The 14,587-nt window shown below is 33.6% G+C and overlaps 2 protein-coding genes across 2 annotated transcripts; both read right to left on the bottom strand.

Moving 5' to 3' along the window:
- Nucleotides 1-2,256: 2,256 nt before the first annotated feature.
- On the bottom strand, nucleotides 2,257-10,625 carry LOC107789282 (uncharacterized). Its single transcript, XM_075248427.1, has 13 exons — nucleotides 10,605-10,625; nucleotides 9,452-9,490; nucleotides 9,214-9,281; nucleotides 9,061-9,145; nucleotides 8,911-8,983; nucleotides 8,710-8,843; nucleotides 8,320-8,391; nucleotides 7,976-8,238; nucleotides 7,784-7,859; nucleotides 5,002-5,124; nucleotides 3,166-3,493; nucleotides 2,851-3,010; nucleotides 2,257-2,699 (listed from the first exon to the last, which is right to left on the bottom strand). Exons 2-8 carry the CDS (start codon nucleotides 9,481-9,483, stop codon nucleotides 8,154-8,156), a joined length of 549 nt encoding a protein of 182 aa, XP_075104528.1. The 5' UTR covers nucleotides 9,484-9,490; nucleotides 10,605-10,625; the 3' UTR covers nucleotides 2,257-2,699; nucleotides 2,851-3,010; nucleotides 3,166-3,493; nucleotides 5,002-5,124; nucleotides 7,784-7,859; nucleotides 7,976-8,153.
- On the bottom strand, nucleotides 2,504-5,328 carry LOC107789280 (chaperonin 60 subunit beta 4, chloroplastic-like). The gene is made up of 6 exons (XM_016611054.2): nucleotides 5,261-5,328; nucleotides 5,002-5,124; nucleotides 3,368-3,488; nucleotides 3,166-3,267; nucleotides 2,851-3,010; nucleotides 2,504-2,679 (listed from the first exon to the last, which is right to left on the bottom strand). Exons 1-6 carry the CDS (start codon nucleotides 5,326-5,328, stop codon nucleotides 2,504-2,506), a joined length of 750 nt encoding a protein of 249 aa, XP_016466540.2.
- Nucleotides 10,626-14,587: the final 3,962 nt, after the last annotated feature.

Raw genomic sequence — 14,587 nt, 5'->3', positions numbered from 1 at the left:
ACGACCAGATATAGCTTGTGCTATAAGTAAACGGAGTCGATATACGAGCAATCCAGGCCAATCTCATTGGATGGCAATGAAACGAGTTTTGGGATATTTAGAACATACCCAGAACTTTGAATTGCACTACAGTAATTTCCCTGCGGTGATTGAGGGATACTGTGATGCAAATTGGATCACCGGTTCAACTGATTCTAAGTCCACAAGTGGATATGTATTCACTATTGGTGGAGGAGCGGTATCTTGGAAGTCGTCCAAACAAACATGTATTGCCCGCTCTACAATGGAGGCTGAATTCATAGCCTTAGATAAAGCCGGTGAAGAAGCTGAATGGCTCCGAAATTTCTTGGAAGACATTCCATTTTGGCCCAAACCGTTGGCACCAATATGCATACATTGTGATAGTCAAGCGGCAATTGGAAGGGCTGGGAGCGTTATGTATAACGGTAAATCTCGTCATATATGACGAAGACATAAAACCGTTAGGCAATTACTCTCTAGAGGAATTATCACGATTGACTATGTAAAGTCAAGTGATAATGTGTCGGATCCACTTACAAAAGGCCTAACTAGAGAGGTAGTTGAGAAATCATCAAGGGGAATGGGGCTATGGCCGAGAACAAGTCATTGTGGCGGTAACTCTACCTAGAAGACTGGAGATCCCAAGATCTAGGTTTAAGGAGATCAAACAAAGTCATAAATGACGGTTCAACATTGTCAAATAAAATTTTAGTCCGTTCTCGTGATGAGACAATGTTAAGTACCAAGGATAAAGCATTAAGGCTTTTTAATAATTTCTAAATTTGATACGGGGTATATCAAATAGTGTATCTACAGGATGACACTTTTAGGAATCACCTATGTAAGTGTGAAGTGTTAGCTGCTTCAAGGAGAACTTTGTAAGGCCAGTTCTCTACGCACTTATGAAATCAGGCGGTGTTCATGGCTGAAACGAACACAACAATGAGAACCAAAGACGGTTAAGGATTGATTGTGTGACTTATGGTTGTCTAGGTATACACCAAAGATCGACGGTTCAAAGATATCAAATCTACCGAATGACCGAGTATATCCGACATAAGTTTACTACGGAAAGTTCAAAGGGAAACCTACTTATCTAGATGCGATTAATCCTTGCTTGTAAATCACACAGTTTTTCCATGCATACTTCCGTGATATAGCCATTCCCCATTCATGTGGGGGATTGTTGAGGTTTTGTTTTTTAAGATGTAATATTCTTAAAATGAGGGTGAATGGGAAATGGAGAAAAAATGAAATTTTGAGTAAAATTTTAAGTTTTTCCCTCTTAACAATGAGACATTGTCCCATATTGGAAGAGGAAGACATTTTTGGTGGGTATATATATAATTGCTCTTCTTGTAGCTCTTAAAGAGTTAAGAAGAAAGCAAGCCTCGCGCCGTCGTCGTCGTCGCTCGCTCGGCTTCGGCTACGGCTACGGCTTCGGCTTCGGCTTCGGCTTCGGATTCGGATTCGGATTCGGATTTGGTCAAATGATTGATTGATTAATTTTTTGGATCAAATTTATTTGTTAATAGTAAATATTAACGTAAGATTATCCGCATTTGTAACGGATATTTTCCAATCCGTGTAATGACCATTTGGCACCCGCCTAATGCTCTTCCCACCATGAAGTGCTTGCTCCACAAACATGTAATGCTTGCTCCACCATGGAGGGTGGACGTTTGGTCTTCTTCAACATTTTGCTGCTATATATATGTGCAGCAGATGTTGAAGAAAGACACTCAACACACAACACATAATTCGCTCAACAAATTGGCTATACATTGCACTCCTTCCTCTCAGCATTTCCATACGATTTTCTGAGTATATACTCCTTCGTTCTGCATTGTTTTTAACTTCAAACAAAGCAACTGTAAGTGTGATTTGCTACCGAACTTTGTATTCGCTGAAACACTGGGGTTTGAAGTACCGCTACACCAGTGTGTTATTCGTTCTATCCTGGGAGGAAATAATCCATTACCTTGGGTACTAGGAGGGGATTAAATTCCTTAAGGAAACACTGTGAATTCAGTGGGCTCGAATTTATAATTGTTTCATTACGTTAACTTTTATTTTGCAGAATTATTATTTACAAATACAGCAATATTGGCGGGAATAACAGTGACGTCCAGTGTAATTGTTTCGTGTCTCATTGGTTGATCTATGATGAAATGTAACTGTTCGCACGCTGGTTGCAATCTCACTTTTTTCCAAATTTGTCTCATGTTACGTCTATTAGATTAAACATTGTATGCATTTCTGACCTTCGTAGTGATGGGGTTTCTGACCTCTAACAATACTGTCGGTTCATTACATGAAGTTTGAAGCTTTGAGTCATAACATCTCTTCAAAACCCATTACACCAGGGTTCAATGATTGATGGCTCTAGAGAGACTTAGAAACGAGGTTGTAGACATAACCAACTACCAAACTCTGTTTTACTATGCATATTTTAGTACCTCGAGTCAAGATAGCGATTCATCTAAGCAATGGCTCTTGACTCTTGCACTCCCCAAAAGATGGAGCTTTTATAGCAGCTACCTTTAGGACAACTGAGTTTGTTCCTACTTACTGGAGCCAGAGTGTTCTGGTCAATGCGCTCTGCGACTATCAAAACCAGGTTTTTCTCCTTTACTGCATTGTCCTTTGGTTTGTAATCTTTTTATCAACCAAAGCTACTGCAACAAAAAAAAAAACATTATGCCTTAATACAACAGGCCTAGTGCTTGACAAAATAAGTTGCTACCTTACACCTGTGAAGCTCCACAGTCTTCTTTCGTCGATCAATTACAAAATAAGGTGATAATTAGCCACCATCAAACTGCATACCTTCTACAACTTCTAGACTGGTTTCAGTATAGTTCCCTTTCTCAATTGTGACAACACCTTTTCTCCCAACCTGTCTTAGAGCTTCCGAGATCATGTTCCCGATGGCATAATCATTGCCAGCACTAACACCAGCAACATCTTCCAGCTCGTGATCCTCAACCTGCAAGGTTTAATGATTGTCAGCCGATATGTTGAAGATAGTACAACCTCATGCATCTTAGATAAGAAAGCTGATTTTTAAACATATATCTTGGCCAAACAATTCTGTTTCTCTGCCTAAAGCAAAAACGCAGAGTAATTTTTCCTTCCTTATACCTCTCTAGACATCAACTTGAGCTCAGAAATAAGGGCTTTGGCAGTTCTCTCACACTTGGACAACATTTGCTCCCGTCGCAGTAACCTAGAGAAAGATAATGACTAAACACAATTATAACCAAAACAAGAAAGCTGTTTTTATCTAAAAAAGAGATGTCTATAGGTTATTCCATTCCCTTCAACCCTTGGCACCTTCAGCAACCAGATCACGAGCAAGCACTATAGATGTTGTGCAACCATCACCAGCAAGATTATTAGTCTTGGCACCAGCTTCCCTAACCAATTTTACTCTTGACATTTTCCAAAGGATTGTCCAGATGGATCTGTACTGAAAACAAATGGATATATTCAATACATTATCTTAAGGTGGAAAAGTAAGAAGACGAATGACCACCTACTCCATTGAATTTGAAAGTAAGTTGAATCCGAGAAGCTCAAAAACCTGATTTTATCTGACAGGCTAAATTTGATAGAAGACGTGCATGCAGCTCATTACTTTACTATTAGAAACACTTTTAGCTATCTTTCATCAGCATTCAAATGTATCTATGTACGATTTCTACAAGGATATACTTTATACAATTAATTTTCAACTTTTTGCTTATATAACTGGTTTATATCGTAATCCAAGTCAGGCTTAGAATGTGAATCACATTAATGGAAAAATGTAAAAGAACAAGGACAATTAACTAAGAGTTCCCTATTAAGTTCCAGAAATGACAAAAAATAGAATTGCTGGAAAAAGCAGAACAAGTAGGAGGATGGAAGAAACGTCAACTGTAGACTGTAGGCCTCAGAAAGTGTCAAGAGAAGACTTGTTACACATGAAAACTCAAACAAACAGAAGTAACTTCCACTACGCAGAATGAAGTGATCTTTTAAGGTGGAATTCTATAATTCCATAGACCTGAAGACAAATTTAAACCCTGAATATTGACAACTCTAATAATTCCTTTCTCTATCCTCAGAAGTCAAAAGCAACCAAATTGTCCAACAGGAAACAAGAAATTTACAACCATTAAACTACTTTGAGAAGGAATCACAATATGATTTACCAATTTACACAAGTATGAAAGAGGCACACATAACAATCTATGATTCTAGTTTCCTCTCCATTTTGAACCATACACAACATAAAAGCTCCTTTAATGGTGACATCTTAGACCAGTGGCGGAGCCAGAAATACGTACAAGGAGATTGAAAAAAAAAACTTTCACTCCTAGGACTTGAACCTATGATACAAAAGAATTTTTGAACCCCTTTTACCACTACACTAGAATCTTCTATAATGTCAAGGGAATTCAACAGTTTATGCATAAAAAAATTATTTTTACCCTATTTGCGTAGTATAGTTTTCGGCAAAGGGAATTCAATTGAATCCCTTGCCGACACTTTGCTCCGCCACTGCTTTAGACATCATTCTTCCAATTTACTTTAATTCTATATATTGACACCATTGGAATAGCTTTTGATTTACATATTCCAAGTAACATGGAATTCCAACCTTTTTTTTTAAACACCAAATAATACAAGACCTCTTTGGTCTGCGTACACATTACCCTACCAAATAATACCAGAGGCCTATAAAATTTAAACATCTAACAATGTTGTTAATGCTTGTAATGTGAAGGGGAGCCTTAGCACAATGGTAGTTCGCCGTGTGACCAAGAGGTCACGGGTTCAAGTCGCGGAAACAGTTTGTTGCAGAAATACAAGATAAGGTTACATACATATGACCCAACGTGGTCTGGCCCTAGCCGGGACCCCCTCCCCCCAATAGCAGTAGCTTACTGCTTAGTGCACTCGACTGCCCTTTTGTTAATGCTTGTGATGTACCTCTTTAAGAACAATTTCGCCATAATTATGTTGGGAGGACCATATTTATTTCTAAGCACTACATTCCTTCCTTTTGGACCCAATCTCATTCCAACCAGCTCTGCCACCAAATCCACACCTGCCCTGCACAAAATTTTTACCCAACTCAAAATCTTGAAAACCAAACAAAACATAACAAAAGCACCCCAAAAAAAAAAAAAAAAAAAAAAAAATAATGGCCAGAAGTTTCTTTGTGGTAGAACCATCATGGTTAAAGTACAATTCTTTAGCCATAGCTCTTGTGTTCAACAAAGAACCAGATACCCTTTCATCTGTGTACTGATCCATTTTTTAATATAATTGTAGGTAAATGATTCAAAGAACAACCCATTTATTCTTTTTGCTGAAGTTTCAATTATGCTACTAAAAGGTTACTGACTAGAGGGATAAGAAAAGAGATTAACTGAAAAAATCTGTCACATAAAAATTTGTCCTTTTTGGCGCTATTTAGCTTCAAAAGCTTCAAATTCAGAGCTGAAAATGGAATTTTGGGCCTGTGATATCGTGGCTCAAAATAAAGAGTGTTAAAAGGCCCATTTTAGTTCCTTCTACTTGCAGTGTTCTTTTAAGGTTTCATTTTATTTTACTTGGTCTTAAATTGTGTTTTTTATTTGATTTTCCCTTTTATGGTAAGCTGTATTAAAAGGCTAATACTGTTATTTGGACATTTCCTTGTTGGTTAGTTTTACTCTTTTCTTTTCTTTAAAGAGGATTGCTTGCATGGATGGTCAATTTAAAAATAGTCTAAATATGGTGAAACCTTGGAACATAATAGAGCTAATTAGTTTAAGATTGAGACGTTGTTAATTGATTGATTGATGAATATATAAGTAACTGCAGTGCGGTGAAGTGCAAATTTTGATGAATCAGTGCCAAATATAAACAAAAATGGATGTTAGAAACATACTAGGAGTAATATGTAAGCAGCTTAAGATCCAAGGGATACTGACAAGGGGGAAATCTTGGAGGTTTCATGGCTAAAAGAAAGCTTTACCTTTTTCTGGGATTTTAAGATCTTGGATTTTGGACATGCATACAAGTTGGTCAACTTGTAATATAAAGTAATGATAAGGAGACTAAACTGTATGAACGTTTTGTGATGATTCTGATGTCATGTTTCTAAGCTTGAGAAAGTTACAGTTGCAACCTAAAATGATGGAACTATTTTAAGTTTAAGCCACTTCAAACGAGTTTGATTGTCTTTCTACTGTCTTAAATTGTATTTAGCTTCTTATAGTATCAACATAATCTCAAGGCCTTTGCAGTGATAAAGGAAGAAGGTATTTGGTAGGAATATGATACTATGATTGGTAGAAATGTTGAGCACAACAAAATGAGTTGTATATTACTACTATTTAGTAGGTAAAACATTTGCTACTATATTCATATCATGGCAGGCATAAACTTCATGAGACAAGGTCACAGACACCAAATAGAAGAAATAGTATGTTACATTGGTTTGTCAAAGATAACCTGATGTGTCATTTTTTTATGATGTTATATATACTGATAAACTTTTGCAGTTAGGGTGAAGCAGAGAGTCTTGTATCTCTCACTGTACATTTACTTTCATTCTAATAGCATCTTGAACCTTAGTAAACATGACGACAATGTGTTGGAGACACTTACTTTCAACTGGCTTTCGGATAAGGAAATGAATTATCTAAACTGTCAAGGTAAAACAAAGATCAAAATGCTACTGTATTGGAGTTTGAGAGGATCCTACAATGTTGGATAACATGTTGCAATTAAAGACAAAGAAGGTATGGTAAAAGACAATATTCAACCAACGCACTTCCAATGGTATGAATGTTACCTTCAACCAAAGTGTTGAATAAAGCATTTTCCCTTTGTCCAAGGGATTATCACTTTCTGATTCATAAGAATCAAACTAACTGATCTTTTCACCAAACATTTTCAAGAATTATACATTACATAATGCAAAAGTTTTAAATTTGTAGTGTTTTTATATAGTTTCTAAATCTTTTTTTAATGATGATGGTTTCTAGGCCAGCTTGTGCGGCGCACCTTGACTAATTCACCTAATAGGCTAATTTCTACGGCCATTTCAAGCCTAGCTTCTGAAAGTGCATTTTAATCTTGATCCTTGTTGAATACCACCTTCAACACATATTGTTAGAACAAAGTAGCTAACCAATTACCTAATTCTAAACTATTTTAGTAGGAAGAGCGGACCAATTAATCTATTACCCCCATAAAATAGGTAAAGACATAAGAATAACTTCAAAATCTGAAACATACCCCTCGAATATTGACCCACTCTTACTCAATACTCATCAAGTAGAACACCAGGAAACAAGGAAATGTAAAAAGATAAATCTTTCCATAAAATTCATCATAATAAGAACAAATCACACCATTGACACAAACAATTCGCAAGAGAAAATGATCTCTCATGCGCACTTAAAATTTAAAGCGAAGAAAATGACTCCACAAAGCTCTTCTGAATTATTAACATATCTTTTGTGTAAGCTTTTACTGATCTCATGTGAAAATGGTCGTTTAACTAAAATAACATTTGTAATGTACTACAAAACCAAATCTCTCTAATTGCAAGCTAAACCTCAAAAAAGAAAAAAAACAGAATCTTAGAAAGACCCAGAACAACAACACTTAGGAAAATACAACAACAAAAAACCACTAAAAACCCACTAACGGGGTCAAGGAACACTTGTAAAATCAAAAAGCCAAAAAGAAAAGCAATGGAGATAGAGAAAGATACCTAAATTCCCAAAAAGGAAATTGAAGAAAGTTCCTTGACATTCATGAAGAAACAAGCAGAGCAGAGAATAGAAGCACTGAAAGCAAAAAATCCCAACCCAATCATGAGTGAAGCACCAGCAACCATCAAGTTCATCAAATACTGCAAGCTTATACCCAGTATTAACATCTTCTTTCCTCTTAATATGCTCACTTTTTTATAGGTACAAACACTGATAATAGAAAAAGGGCCACTTGAACCCCTTTGCTGCCATTTATAGAAAGGAAAATAGATGGATAAGAAGGGGTTGACTAAAAGCTGCAGAAAATGCTTTGGGAGAGTTGACATTTGGAGTATTCAACTAGGAACGGCATCACAGTGTAACCAGGGGCTATATCAGATCTCTAGTTGGAGTCATCCCCATTTCCATGGTCCTCTTCGGCTCTTCATCTTCATCGATGGCAGATTTCTTATTTCTGGAAAGAACAGAAACTTGACTTACAAAAAGGACAAGATAAAATGTGGAAATAACGTTTAGATATGCAAAAGTATTTTACCTGAACCTTCCAATTTTGACGCACACAAGATGTTTCAGCTTTGTGTTGTAAAAGAAGTAGAGCATCATAGAACTGGAAAAATGAATGTTACGGGATAACTATAAATGATACTGGATAGAAAACATGAAGAAAACACGTTCACCCTCTACTATTTTGCTTGAGGAAATGACACATGTCATACTCAACTTATTATAAAGTTGTCCATTATCATACCCTTTTACGGACATAAAAAATTATTACAATCCCGTCGTAATTAATTCCGGATTAGTTTATCATAATTTTATTCCAATCAAATATGATATTAAATTTAATTTTAAAATTAATTATCCTTTTTTATCAAATAAGTCCTAAAACCATAAATAACGAGGGAAGAAGGAAAAAGAAACTCACACAACATCATCTTCCAAAGCTTGAACGATTTTGTCATTAAGTATAAGGTGGTGGATCTCTGATTCCTGGGCTTTGACCACCTTGTTCAAAGCCTCTTCCAAAGTTGTGTAAAAACTTTTGTCTTCCAGCCATTTCTGCAACAAACAAAGTTGGATATAAACTAAATTCTATGAGTAATTAAACTCATAGATAGGGACTTACCAAATCAAGTTGATATAGTAAATCAACATCTTTTTTGAAATCATCCCATGTCTTTTCTTCAAACCACATATCACTGTAAAACCACTGAGTGAGATGCTAAGAACAAAAATATTCAATATATGCAACCAAAAAAAAAAAAGGAGGGCTTACTTGATCAAATCAGGGGGCATAATGGGATACATGTCCTCTAGTATTTTGAAAAAATGGTCCTCCCATGACTCTTCATCATTTTCCCCTTAAACAACAGAAGGTGAGTTACGCGGGGGGGGGGGGGGGGAAATTCAACACAAAGGAAATACTTACAAACGAAAGTATTTAACTCTCCTATGATCTCTTTGCCCAAATACACCTCCCTCAAATAAGAATTCAAGCTAAACATTACAAAAAGCACATAAGAAATAATCTTCAAACCTAAAATTGTAAATTTTAGCAGGTGTAGGCACTATAACTCCCAGATCAAATCATAGCTTCAGTAAAACCTTCTCCTTCAATTTCTAAAATGAAACAAAAAAGTATAGCAAATTGTACATGGATATCTTACCTATCAAATTCATTCACTTGTTTGAAAGGCATCTTGAACCTGCTCAATATGAAAATCAAAACACATACTTAAAATGTAATAAGCTATGATACCCGGTCGTATCCAATGTTACCACTAAGCAAACCAACCGCTTTATGAGATGCAGCCTTAGTACACAGCAGAAAACCCAAATTCTCGTCTCTCTCTCTTCCTCTCTCTCACTCACTCACTCACACACACAGCAACTCCAAAAACTAGAATATTTCTCTCGCTCTCCCTCACACACACACTCATACACAGTGATTGAAAAGCAAAAAAAAAGAGAAATCAATGATGAAGTAGCAGAGTACACAAAAATATAGAGATCAATGACGAAATAGCAGAGTACACAAAAATTGAGAGATCAATCACCAGAGTACCTGAATTCTCGTCTCTCTCACTCTCACTCTCACTCACACTCACTCACACACGGCATTCAACTCCAGAAACGAGAATATCTCTTTCTCCCGCGCTCACACACAGTGATTAAAAAGCAAAAAAAAAAAAATCAATGATGAAGTAGCAGAGTACACAAAAACAGGGAGATCTATGATGAAGTAGCAAAGTAAGCAGCAGAGTGCCCAATTTCTCGTCTCTCTCACTCACTCACTCACACTCAGACACGACATTCAACTCCAAAAACGAGGATATATCGCTCGCTCATACACACAGGCACACTGTCTCACACACACAGTGATTAAAAAGCCAAAAAAAAAAACGAGAGAAATCAATGATGAAGTAGCTAGCAGAGTACACAAAAAAGAGAGATCAATGATGAAGTAGCAAAGTATGAAGAAGAGTGCCCAAATTCTCTCTCTCTCTCACTCACTCACTCACACACACACACGGCATTCAACTCCAAAAACGAAAATATATCTCTCTCGCTCGCTCGCTCGCGCGCTCACTCACACACAGTGATTAAAAAGCAAAAACACAAAATAAAAGAGAAATCAATAATGAAGTAGCAGAGTATACAAAAACAGAGAGATCAGTGATGAAGTAGTAGAAGACACAGCAAGTTATACAAAAACAGAGAGATTGATGAATTAGCAGAGTACACTAACACTAAAACAGAGAGATCAATGATGAAGTAGAAGAGTCAATACAGGAAAAAGGCAGTGAAGTACGGTGTTACCTGAAGAACGCAGAAGTAATTTGAGAGAGAGAGTGAAAGTGAATTTGAATGTGAGAATCATATATATATATATATAGTAGTTGAGAGGGAAATTTGAAAAAAAACGAAATCTGTTCGTGACGTTTTCAGCTCATTTGCGTGACTCTTGAGATAGGTGTATTTTTCAGTCGCCAATTAGTTTCTTTAAAAATATAGGTGTATTTTTCAGTCGCCAATTAGTTTCTTTTATTTAATTTAAACTAATTTTAAAATAGGCGTTGTATCCTATATTAATAACTATAAAATTTTGATATTTTAATTAATACTATTAGATATTTGTTCGATTATAAAATAAAACCTGACCAAATATATACTCGTGGAATTGGGGAATATTAATCTTATTTAGTTAATAAAGTAGCGACTTAACTAAGCATGAAAACAAGCTAAGATAATTTTAAAATCTTAATGATCTATCATGAGTTCTCATTTTTTTTTAATTTTAACTTCGTATAAAAATGATTTTTTTAGGTACTATATATTTTATACATTCAACTACAAAAAATAAAAAAGCAAGCGACAAATAAACTATGTAGCTAAATAACAAATATCCTTCACTAATCCTATTTAGTAATGAATTAGCAAGAGATGTCAAAAAAATCCTAAACATTAGGAAAATATTAAATGATAATTTTTTTCTAGCGTAAAATTTATTTTTAAAAGGTGAAAAAGACAAATGATATTTTGTTAAAAGGTTTCATGTTTTTAATATAATATATTTAGGATATTCGCTTTTCGCGTGTAACCGTATCATAGAGTATAAGTTTTAAGAAAATCAATATGAATATTACTAATAAATAATATATATTTGATGTGTAATTTTCGATTATCATTTCAAAATTATTTCTAGAATTTGATGTTGTATTAAATATTATAATGATGGTCGGCATTGAAAATTTATATCTATTATAGTATTTATTTAAGTGTGCATTTATATTTTGCACCTAAATTTTAGGAAAAATACCTCAGAACCCCTCTACACTTGACACATTTTATGCAATGCACACCCAAACTTTTCCCAGGCGTAATTACCCCTAAACTTATATTTTGATTCCCCAACCAATCTTACCTTATGAGACTGCCACAATGATTCACATGGTATTTTCAAACTTTTATAAGTTTGTCAACCTTTGAATCATTTGTTTTGGACTAAATTTATTTTAAAAACTTGCCCAAACTTTCAATTTTTATTTAGTTAAAAATGGAGTTTGACCAAACTGTTTTTTTTATAAAACTGCCCCCCAGAAAATAAGAAGTAAAAAAGTCAAAATAACTTGTAGTTGCATTTAAAGTAGGAAAAAATAAATAGTTGGTACCCCATTATTTTGGTCAAAAAATTTATTTGGCTGAAAAGAATGCTACTCTTTTCTTTTACCTACAAAAATACACAGTTAGAATAAAATTGCATTTAAAGAAGAAATAAGAAAATACAATTGAAACTCTATTATTTTGGCTAAAAATAATGAGTTCCGGCCAATTTTGTTTGTGAATTAGACCTAAAAAAGAAGAACATATAACTGAAAAAATTGTCATTGCATCTAAAAGGGAAAAAAGAATATACACAATTGAAATTTTATTATTTTGGCTAAAATTTCCCTTTACTTCTTTTGAATACTATATAATTCCAAGCTGCATAAAGTTATAGTTTTAGACTTTGAGACTAACTGAAACTTTGCCTATTTATCATTAATTTCATTGAAAGTAATGCACTTGAACTTTGCGTTCAAATATTTTTGTTCTCCTTTGCGTGTGGAGCGCAATTTATTGGAAAATATTTTGTTTCTGGAAAATGGTTATTTTGAAACATTAATAATTAGGACTTCAAATACAACCGTAATTTGGTTATTTTGAGTTTAAGCTCAATTTATACAATCGTCCTAGCATTCCTTTAACTTGAATAAAATAAAAACTTGAATAAAAAAACTACATGTAAAGTATATCTTCTAAATATAAAAATTCCATAATGATTTACTTTAGATTAAACTTTGCTTATATGAAAACAGATATGGCATATTATTTTATAATTGACCTTACAATTAGTGCTATTTAAGTTCCTAAATATTATGAGTTTCTACATATTTCAAATAAAAAATGATTTAAATTAAATTTTTGTTGATCTTAAAGCCCTAAATATTAGGAAAATGACTAAATTATAAATATATTCAATATAAAATCTAATTTTGTAGGATAAACAGATGAATAGTATATTTTGTAGGATCTAATTTTGTAAGATAACTAGTCTTTGGGCACGCGCGTTGCGCGTATGCCGTGTCTCATTGAGTAATTTAAAAAAAAATCTCATAAATGCTACTATATGAGAAATTATGTTTGAGGTATAAAATAAAATATATGTTCTCAAAAAAGGATGAATATTGATCTATATAGCTAACACAATAAAGAAAGAAGATGTCCTATTGAAGTCTTTTAGCTTAAAATTTATTCTATTTTCATAATTTGATCCCTTTTTTTCATTTTTAGCAAGATTACGCAAGCCTTGAAGATTTTAGAGTTTTTCTGCAAAACGTCTTGGATAGTTATTTTCAAGTTCATCCTAAAGACACAAATATGGTCAATGAACCGAGAGAAGACACTTTTCTTTTATATATCTGTTCTATTTTAATCAATAAAAAGTACTACTAGAAGAGTTTTCTTTGAGCGAGCGGTATTTCTATCTTTTTGAAAACCTATTTTAGTAAAAATAGTTCGCTTAACAACTTGTTTGGATGGTTGTTAGTTGTTGTATTGTATCGTATTGTTACTTTTAATACAATATTTGTTTTGATTTTTACTTAAATTTTATTTTATCGTATCGTTACATCCGTCATTACTTAACAACGAAAAGTGTCACTTTATGGAATGACCAATTTGGTGTGGTTGCGTCGTTACCTTTTTTTTCTCATCTTGCCCTTCCTTTTATTAAATAATCATATTTTATCCCTGAATCAATTTTTTATATAATAATTTTACCTTGTACTTTATTTATTTTTTATTATATTGCAAACTTATTCTTCATTTTATTGGTGCATGAATCATGAAACAACGATAAACAATACAATCTTAAGCATTGTGTACATCAAATGATACATATAATACTATACGATACGATACATTATGAAATGATACATAACAACCATCCAAACAAGTTGTAACTTTCTTTGGAAACTCAGTACTTAGTACATGTCAGTTAATTATATCTTTCTTTAATTATTTTACAAGTTTTTCTTAAAGACAAATTGGAGAAAATTGCAATGCGGTCTATCCATATGTTATGCAATAACTAAACTTCCTATGCTTTTAATATAGTCTCTCCTTTCATTAGCAAAAAAAATTATATCTTTGATCCTATTTTTATTGCTACGATAAAAATATAGTAAATCGTTCATGATTTCTCACCAAAATTAAGATAAAAATAATATACAACACTCATCAAGCTGAAGTTTCAGAAACTTTTTTATCTTTCATATTTAACCTAAACTGGGGATAACAATTGTTTCTTTAATTTTTAATTTCTAAGTTGAGAAGTGATTCAAAGTTGATAGAAGTTAACTGTAGAGAGACAGAGGCATGGATTCAAATATTTTAAATTATTTATACGATCAGGTAATTTATAAGATAATAACTAATTACATCTAAGTATTAATTGGTAATCTATTAAGAATAAGTGTACACTACATAGCCATATCACAATCACTAATATATTAAGAAAACTGCTATGAAAAGGTGTTGCGTATTATTTTTTCCAAAATAATATAAGAGTTTTTGAGATAATATAAAAGGAAGAATGTGATGACTCAAAATGTCATCTTTAAATTTAATAAGTAATTCTGTGTTCTAAGATCTCGAAAAGCACCATTTATCATTTCTCGACTTGCATGCGCAGTCCGTACAATTTTTCGGAAATTTTTTATGTGAAAAATGAATTAAAATGTGAAATAGAGCTTTAAAAT

The sequence above is a fragment of the Nicotiana tabacum genome, chromosome 24 (assembly GCF_000715075.1).
Source record: "Nicotiana tabacum cultivar K326 chromosome 24, ASM71507v2, whole genome shotgun sequence".
NCBI classification, from domain to species: Eukaryota; Viridiplantae; Streptophyta; class Magnoliopsida; order Solanales; family Solanaceae; genus Nicotiana; species Nicotiana tabacum.
Note: the sequence above shows the minus strand (reverse complement) of the source record. Positions and strands in the feature narration are given on the sequence as shown.